The sequence below is a fragment of the Leishmania braziliensis genome, chromosome 31 (genome assembly GCF_000002845.2).
Source record: "Leishmania braziliensis MHOM/BR/75/M2904 complete genome, chromosome 31".
NCBI classification, from domain to species: Eukaryota; Euglenozoa; class Kinetoplastea; order Trypanosomatida; family Trypanosomatidae; genus Leishmania; species Leishmania braziliensis.
In genome coordinates this window covers 628,747-638,091 of record NC_009323.2, presented here as the reverse complement: position 1 = coordinate 638,091, position 9,345 = coordinate 628,747, and the positions used below count along the sequence as shown (strand labels likewise).

At 56.0% G+C, this 9,345-nt stretch overlaps 1 protein-coding gene across 1 annotated transcript; it reads left to right on the top strand.

Annotated features, from left to right (window-relative positions):
* Window positions 1-5,097: 5,097 nt before the first annotated feature.
* Window positions 5,098-8,991, top strand: LBRM_31_1560 (conserved hypothetical protein; the record flags this gene model as incomplete). Its single annotated transcript, XM_001567103.1, has 1 exon — window positions 5,098-8,991. The coding sequence occupies one exon, from the start codon at window positions 5,098-5,100 to the stop codon at window positions 8,989-8,991; it is 3,894 nt and encodes a 1,297-aa protein (XP_001567153.1).
* Window positions 8,992-9,345: the final 354 nt, after the last annotated feature.

The window sequence follows — 9,345 nt, the reverse complement described above, 5'->3', positions numbered from 1 at the left end:
CGCGTCCGCTGGATTTCGACTGTTCAAACGTGCTGAAACTCATCCGCCCTCGCGCCGAGCTCGGTCACTAACGGAATGCTGGGCATGACTTTTGCTTTCCCAAGATCTTTAGCTTGTTCCAGATGAAGGCCGCTATGTAGTCGAGTGAATGCCAATATGCAGTGCGTTGGAATTGCTTGTCACACTCTATGAGCGACTTTAGAAGAGCAACATGGGTCAATAGGAAGGAGAGGGGTGGAAATGGGACAGGGAATGGAAGAGGCATCGGCGGATGTAAACATAGCGTTTTCTTTCGAAAGGCCCGGGTGCGCCTGCAAACGCGCGGCTTGGGGGGGGGTTTGCCGCTGCCCCGCGTGCACCCGGGGCTTTTCTGTCCGGGGGGGGGGCTGTTTGGAGTCTCGTTGTCAGCATCTCTTGCGCTAGGTCGCTTGTTACTTCCCTCCACCGGATCGTCCTCCCTTCAGAGCCTTCCCCCTTTTACTGGTTTGCTTGTTCTTCCTCTGATCAGTTTAAGCGTCTCTGTCCTCTTTTTTTTTCGTTGTGCACACATTCTTCTGCGTACTTGTGTGTGTGTCTTGTGTCCCCCCTGGTACTCCCATGAGCGGTCGAACAGCACTGTCTAGTGTTGTAATCTCCTTTTCCCTTTCGTTGTGGTGCGCTCATCTGAGCAGACACTGTGATCCTCCACAGGCGCTCGCGGGAAGAGGCGTCTCTTGCTCTCTCCGCTATTCTGCTTGCATGTTACAGGCTCCACAAGAACAAGACACACACACACACTCATACACGTCTGAGGGTGCGAGGAGACCTAGAAGCAGTGAAAGAGGGAGCAGATGCAATCACTAAGGCATCCACTTAACCTTTGATAACCGAAGTATTTTGCTTGAAAGAGAAGCGCTGGGATACATACATACTGCAGACACACGCCTTGACTGTGAATTTCTTTGCTGTCATTTTCTCCATCTTTTCTTCCACCCTCTCGAGCCACACAAGCGCCGGAGTCTACGCGGTGCCTCTCCCCATTTGCTCGCTCTCTTTCTCACCCTCTTGCGGCGTGTCGAAAGCGTTTCCTTTTTTTTTTTTCTTCTTCTTCTTCAGTTTTCTTTTTTTTGTTTTCGTTTTCGTTTTTTTTTTTTTTAGGCTCATTTCTCAGCTCTGCAGTTTACTTAGCGAAGGCCACCCCGGGGACGGTGGGCTCTCCATTTTTTTTTTTTTTGTCTCTACCCCCTTTCCCCACGCACTTCTCCCTCGCTCGACTCTCCCCAAGTCCTTCTTATTGCCACTATCCCTCCTCAAACATAACGTCGCGCGCCTTCTTCATTTTCACCTTTCTAGGTCTCGGCAGAACGGACGTCAGCAGCAGGTGTTTTCTTCAACGCCGACGTGGAAGGAGAGGGAGAGGGAACAGCTGAAGTGAAGTAGGCAGAAGAGTCAAGGCGACGACGACGAAGAGAAGAGAAACGAGCGAGCACGATTACAAGGAAGACTTGTCACTTCTGTTTTTCTTTTTCTTTTTTTTTTTCGTGTGCGTGTTCTCCTTTTCTGTGTCTCCGCGGAGTATCAGCCAATCCGTCTGTGCGCCTCCCTTTCTATCACTGTGGGAGACTTGCTGACCGGCACAGGCGTCGAAGGAGGGAGAAAACAACGCGAAAAGGAGAAGAGGAAGAGAGGGTACATCGGAGGACTTCTGCAGTTTTGCTCAACTGAGTTTTTTTTCTTTGATTGTTTCTTCTTCTGCTGAAGTCCAGTTTTCTTCTCTCTTCTCTGCCCCTCCCCCCTTTCGCCTGTCTGTGCCGCGTTTGTCCTCTGTAAAGCTAAAAAGAAAAGGGAAAGAGCGAAAAAGGACAGCGCGACACTCACTCGCACGCTCACCCACCGAGGCGTTCGAAGAGATACACACAAACACCCGCAATCAAACAAGTAGAAAGGAAAGCGCACACCGATCATCGCATAAAAGAAGAGACAGACCCACACGTAGAGAGACGATTACGAGTGTGAGTGGAGGGAACGCCGACGACTTCTGCGCAGTACTCTTGACACCACGCAGTGTTTTTGCGATCGGGGACTTTTATCTCGATCAGCGTCCGCTTGCGTTTTGTGTCGTGGGAGGAGTCCGAAACACGTGAAACACACAGACCCACGCATACGGATAGACAGACAACAACAAAAAAAACACGCCGCTGTCTTAGCTATTTCACAAGGTCTGCTCTCTGTGCGCTTTTGCCTTTCTCCCTCCCTTGCACCCGCGTCAGCTCGTGTGTTTTGGCTTTGCTTTCTTGCTCGTTTTGGGGGTGCCCACTTCACCCCTTTTTTCTTTCTCTCTGCGTCCCCCCCCCCTCTTCAGCTAGGCTGACTCTCTTTCTCCTCTTTGCACGTTCCCACCACCACCACCACCTCCTCGGCTGTGTGGCTTTTTCGTTAGCATACGTGCAGGTAATCTCGCTCTTTACAGTCTCAGGAGCCCATCTTGCCACGACAGGGAGAAGAACACACAACTAGCCTGCTCGCTACACGACTGCCAGAAGCCGGCCGTTGCCGTGTCTCAAGAAAAGAGTGAGAGTAAGAAGAGCAACTTCGTAAGTCTTATTAGCGCTTTTATCGCTTTTTTTTTCGTTGAGCTCCCACTTGCATTCTACTCTGAGAGGGAATTATTTCCCTCGTGGGGGTGTGACAGTGGTGGGGCTTAGAGCTCCTGCAGACGGTGACAACAGTGAAGCAAGTCGACGCAGACGCAGCCGCGTAAATCGGGTTCACTTCTCCTCTCTTTTTTTTTTTCATTTTTGTGTGGATGTTTTGCCGCTGATTTAAGCGCGTATCGGTACTTTCTACCGCTGGCCTCTGCCGTTTCCCCCCTCTTCAGTGGTGTAGACTTTCCCATTTTCTTTCTTCCAGGTTGGTCTTGCCCCTCCTCTCTCCCGCCTCCCCCCCCTTCTCCCCGTGTGTATGTTTGGGCGTATATTAGGGCATAGACAAGTAAAGCAGTGCTGACATCGGGGACTTTTTCCGCTCTGCTTCAGTTCACCCACTTTACGTCTCCTGCGCTGTACATTCTTTCTTTGTGGCCGTGTTAGGCCTTTATCTGCCTCTTGCTGGTATCGTAGCAGCGTGTGCGTGTGCATGTGCGTGTATATATCGCCCGCCCCCCCCGCCCCCTTTTGTTCTTGCTCACTTTCTACGTATCCCTAAAAAACAGTCTGCAGACACACTAAGTGTCTGTATTGCTTGTGATACATCTGTGCTACGGTAAACGGAAGCACCGTCACCATCGCTTTCTACTTTCATTGCCGTCGCTCATTCCTCTTTACATCATTGACAAGAGGGGGGGTGCAGGCCTGAAAGAAAAAAAAGCGAGCGAGGCACGCTTGACAGAAGCGAACGCGAAAGAATTAACAGCAACGGAGAGCGGCTGTATCTTTCACGTTTGGCGCCGAAGAAGGATTCGCTGTGGTTGTGTGCTTGGGTGACGAGGCGTGTAGGCGGTCAATACGAGAGAAACGAGGAAAAGCGAATCGAAGCGAGAGAGAGGGAGAGCACTGGGGCTGCAGCTGCGAGAGCGAAAAGGTTTTATAGGGATACGTACGCCCCTCGGCACCGGTTCCTGCATTTGAGCTCTCCACTTCTCCGATACCACCAGCCGACCCCTCTCTCTGTCTCCTTTTTTTTTGGCATTCCGTTGTGTGTCGGTACGTTCCTCCGCTCGAGGCTGGTGTCGTTTAATTCATACTGGAGTATTAGCACCAGGTGCCGTCTCTACCGTACTTGACTCATCGGTGATTCTTTAGTTTAGCTTATTTATTTGAATTGATTTCCTTCTCCTGTGCTGGCCGCGTCTTGGTGACAGCTCTCTGCGTGTGGTGGGTGGCACTGACTTCCGCTGCACCTTTTTTGCCTTTCCTTTTCTTTCCTCGTCCTTTCGTTTTCACTTTGTTCTCGAGGGCATCTTCCTCGAGCGACTTCCGTATTAAATTCCTCTTCAACAGCTCTCCCTCTCTCTCTCTCTTTCTGTTTGTGGCGCGCGTTTCGGTCGGGTTAGTGTTCTCTCCCTCTCACTGCTGTACGGCCTCTCTTCTCGTCCCATTCTCACCGCCCTGTGCTCGTGCCACCCTCATAACAAGGCGCGAAAAGCCAACGTGAGGCGAGGCGAGTGGTGCATGTAAGTGTTCCACGACACGCAAAAAAAAAAACTAGAAGAAGAGAAAGAAGATACCATCGATCTGCAGGCGAGCCCCTTCCCCCCCAGCTTTCAGTGTCGTTGCATCTTCTGCTGACTGAGACTGCGCCCCCGACTTGACTCGGTTCTTCACATCCCTACACGTGTGCGCTGCTCTCGTTTCTCGTAATTTCTTCTCTCTTTCCTGTTTTCCTTCCCTGTAATTAGACCCACTGCGTAGCCATTGACTCCGTCGATTGTCTTGCCGCGTACGTGTGTGTGTATGCCTCCTGAGTCTTGCATTTCTATGTTTCCTTTGTTTGTTTGTATCCCCTTTGGTTTGTTTCAATCCTGCAAGCGCCTTCGCATCTTCCACTTCTTCTTTCCCCCTTCGCCTAACGCTGCGCTTCACTCATCCCTGCCTGTGCTGCGAAGCTTTCGTGCTCGATCTTTTCTGTCTTTTCTTCGTTCTCTCTTTCGTCGTTTTGGTGCCTTTTTTGTGTGCTCATTTTTTTTGTCTTCGTGCGTGTTTGCGCGTACGTGCGCGGGTGTATTGCAGCTCAGTCGCACGCCGCGCCTTGCCCCCTTCTTTGGTTTCCGCTGCCCTGCTGTTTTTTTTCTTTGACTCGGCGGGAGGGGGGCCCATTACACTTTTGCATCTTGAAAGGCTCGAGCACCCGCAGTGCACGCCCGACTCCCCTCTCCTCCCCTCCCCCCTCTCTCTCTGCGTGCATCTTCGTTCATTTTCGTCTCTTTATTTTGTTTGCTCCGCCTCTTTGGGGTGTGCCGTCAACGGCGCTTTTCCTTTTCGGGCGTCGCGCGGTTGTACTGCCTTCAGCGGGTAAGCTGAGGAGGTCGCTTTCTGTCTCTTCTTCGGTTCTCAGTCTTTCCAAGCAGCCCCCCTCCTGCCACACCAGGCAAGCCCCAACCATCTAGCACAGGAGTAAGCGATGGGGGCTCTTCCAAGCCACGAGACACACGCGCGTGGCCTCTACAGCCACCGCCATGGGCGCAACCGACGGAATGAAATCATTCTCATTCCTTTGACAACAGCCTTCTTCCCCAGCCCCGACTGCCCGCTATTCCAGAACCTGTACAACTCGAGGTACCGGCGCACTGCCAAGTACTACTTCCGTGCTCTGCGTAGTGCTCAGACACCGCGCGACAGCGACTATTTCTGCCTCACAACGGCTATCAATGAGGAAGAGGCCTTCGAAAAATTTTACAGGGAATACCTGGAGAAGTGCAAGCTCGGGGGTGGAGAGAGGAACATGGCCGCGGCGACAGCGGCAATGATGTCATCCACAACCTCCTCCCTGCTCCTGTCTGGCAACGCAACCACCGGCAGCGGCGCCAATGTGGGAGGTACACGCGGACCGGCAAGCGCAACTCTGTTGGCCCAGTCACCTCAGGATTGCTTGAATGCACAGGGCTTTCCGCCCAAGGTGGGCTCGATGGAATTCCGCAGCTACTCCGACACCCGCGAAGGACTGTACCAGATCCTCATTCGCGATAACGAGCCGGGCGTCTTCGCAACGGATGAGGCGTTGAGACAGGCATACTGGAAGCAGCTGCAGGAGCAGCAGACGGAGCGTCAGCGCGCGTATCAGCAGCAACATGGAATGCGCGCTGCTGCACAGGCGGCAGCAGGCGGCGCGGGTTCGGGCGGTTTGGTGCCACCTTCGCCCCCACTCCCTCCACTGTCGTCGGTGCCACTGTCTCCTTCGGCCGGTATGAGCGGCGCATCCCCGCCTTATGGAGGCTCCAACACCCCCGGCACCCCCCCAGAAGCGAGCGCCACCATGTTGTCGATGGATGACTTGTCGTTTGACGAGTTCGTCTCTGGCTACATGGCAGCGAAGCGCTACATGAAGGGCAAGCCGTTGCACAGCCACTATAGCACCGCCGTGGCCGCCAATGCCAAAGGAGACTCGATCACGCCGGGCATGGGTGCGAAAGGCACTGCAAAAGTGCCAGACGAGTACTCGGCAATCCGCTACAAGCACGTTACGTCGCCGGTCGCATATGACGTGCGTCCGCTTCCGTGTGTGATTGCTTCACGCTACGACCCCGGGAAGCCGCATCCCGTAGACGACCCGCTCTACGTCGAGTTCGGTGGCTCTTATTTGAGGATTATGGGCATGTTTGGCCTCTTCCCGTCAACCGTCGGCATGCGCCGTGGGGCAGGACGCCACGGCGCGGAAGACGACACCGGCGCCGCCAAACCACAGCGCAGCTTTCCGCGCAAGGAAGGCAACTGCAACGGCGACGACGACATTGACGAGAAGTATGAAGTTGAGCAACACCTGCTGAAGGGGACGATGTTTGTGGACAAGGACGTCGGCGATCAGATTCTCGGTAACATGGTGATGCTTGCCACATACATGTACGTGCGCCAGTGCATTGAGGCACGCATCAACCCCCAGGCGATTCCCATGCTCCCAGTGCTGATACGCTTTCCGCTGTCGAACATTCCCATGCTGCAGTTTGTGCGCGAGTTCCGCGTCCGCCTGCGCAGCCTGCTGGAGGCGGGGACGGCGAAGGCAGGCCAGAAGCCGGTGCACATCGGCATGAGCGGTTTCAATCCCGAGGACCTTGCCGAGCCCCACCACCCGCAGCTGCAGCGCCTCGAAGAGGAGGGCTACCTCTTCGAGCCTGATATCCCATCCGCCGAAACGCTGCACCAGCTGTTCATGTCTGCAGAGCAGGCAAAGTCCCCCAGTGCGCCACTGCGACGCCACAGTGGACTGAAAACGCTCAGTTGCGGCAAATACCCAATTATCATGATGTCTGGCTTCAATGTGCAGTCGACACCACTGCGGCACCCGGCCTTGAACACGACAGGGTACCCGCCTGCCGTGGCTGCTGCTGCCATGATTGCTGCCGCGCACCGCCACTCTGCGATATCCAGCCCGCAGTCAAGCACAAAATCAGGGTCTACGTACACCACGTCTGGCACCGCCGGGGGAATGGGCTGCGTCCCAACCTTTCCCTTGACAACACCACCGCCACCACTGCCTGGGCATGCGGGGGCCACGTTGGCGACAAACAGCACCGCCTTGCCGCCCCCTCCGCCACCGCCGCCAGCGCATGGTGCGCCAGCTTCGGCGTCCGCTCCTACGACACCCGCTGAGGAGGCGCGAAGAATTTCCCTGTTGCACCGGCGCAAGCACCGCTTCCGGATGTGGGTCGAGGATGGCCACGTCTGCGTTTGGGCGAGCGCAGCGTACGCCCGTCGCGCTGCGCTCATTATGGCGCAGCAGCTCAACACAACAGTGGACAGCAACTCGGTCCCGGAGCAGCGCTCGTGGAACTACCGTGGATTGCTGCACGCGAATACGACGGTGCCACTGCCACGGCACATCAACGACGTCATCATTGTGGCCGAGGACATCCCTGCCATGGGTTTGTGGCAGGGAGATGTGCTGCGGTGCTGCACGCAGGCGGAGCTTCAGGTAATGATCACATCCAACGGGACGGCTCCGCTACCGCTTCCGTGTTCCCTAGAAGAAACTGCAGCCAAGGGGGCTGTCACCACCACCAGCACAGCGGAGCGGCAAGCCACCTCTCTATCTGCCCCCAGCGGTGCGAAGCCTGCTACCATGGAGCCGATCGGCGGCGCCAAGAGCCTTTCTGTCAGCTCCAGCATGGTGGAGGGCACCGTTGCTGCCGCTGACGGTGGCGGCCATGTCAGCTTCACTAGCAACCACGTGAGCAACCCGTTCTTACAGGAGAAGGAGATGGCTATGCCAGGAGCATTCTGGGTGCGCGGCGCCGGTGGACTGGACGACTCCTTCACAAACATCACGGAGACGAACATGCCGCCCCACCCAAAGGCCGAGAAGCAGCAGCTGCAGGCTGCCATGCAGCGGGCAAAGAAGGCCGCCGCCGCTGCTGCTGCTACTGCTTCTCAGAACAGCGGCAAAAAGCGACGCAGCACGAACCCCGAGGGTGCTGTGTCCGCCGCTGCGCAGCTGTTCATCGATATCGACCGTCGCGAGGGGACGCTGAACATTGAGGAGGTGGTGCTGGCCTGGATCAAGGTGGTCGCCATTCTCACTCGCGACTCTACTGAGGAGGACCGCGCGTGGGTACGCGACCCGCAGGGCAACCCAGTCCGCGTAGACCGCTACGTCATCCGCCGCTACGAGCATGACGGGGTGCGCTTCTTCATTGGTGTCACCCCGCGCTTCGTGGGCCAGCAGCGCCGCATTGAAAAAGTGCTTGGCGAGGTTTACGCGCTGGAGGAGCGCGAGGGTCGTCGCTGGCACCTACAGAACCAGTCTCGCGGTGAGGAAGACGAGAGGTACGACGCTGGGCTTCACGCCGGCCGTGACGACGACGACTACCACGAGGAGACTGAGAATCAGTGCCACTCGTCCTTGTCGCTTCTCTCCCGACGCACAGAGTCTCTTTCCTACGGCTTTGCCCCCTCTCTCACCTCATCTCTGAAGGCGACAGACAGCGGTGCTGGTGGCATGGGCAGCATGTTCGACGGTGTCTGGGGCACATCGGTGATGCCGACGTCCCACTCGCCACTGTTGACCACGCCGTGCACACCGGCTGTACCGCTGGTCATTGAGTCCAAGTGGCATCCTCCTCTGACGGAGTCGTTGAATGCATTCCTCCCCCGAAGCAGCTCAGGAGGGACTGTCGAGACCAGCTCTCGGCTGGCCTTCGCGGCGGTCTTTGGAAATACCGCCCAGACAACCGGCAGACCTGCTGCCACGACGCCAGTAAGAGCAAGGGATGGGGAGCTGATGGACACTGGCTTTGAGGTGGACGATCTGCTGAAGCAGTACACGTCGGAACCCTTCTTCTTGGGCGGTGTAGACGACGAGTGATGCTCTGGTGTGGGGTGCAAGGAGGCTGAGGCGTATCGTGCTGCACTGTCATGCCCCTGCGGCTGTTTTGAGTCAGGACTGTGGGACGTTTCTGCACTTTCCATCGATTTTTTTGTTTTTTTTTTCCCTTTCACTGCAACAGGCGCGGAAGAGTGCACGCACTACTTCCCATCATCAGCTCAGGGGGTGGGCTGAAACGTACTACGGCGGTAGTGGCGACCTACAGCGGATCTGCATCGAGTCCTCTGGCCCACCTCGGCGGACCTCTGTGAGTCCGCGGCTCTTTATATGCCCCAATTAACCTATCAGCACTCAGGCGTCTCCTCTTCGACGCTTCTCCCGGCCGCAGTGAGG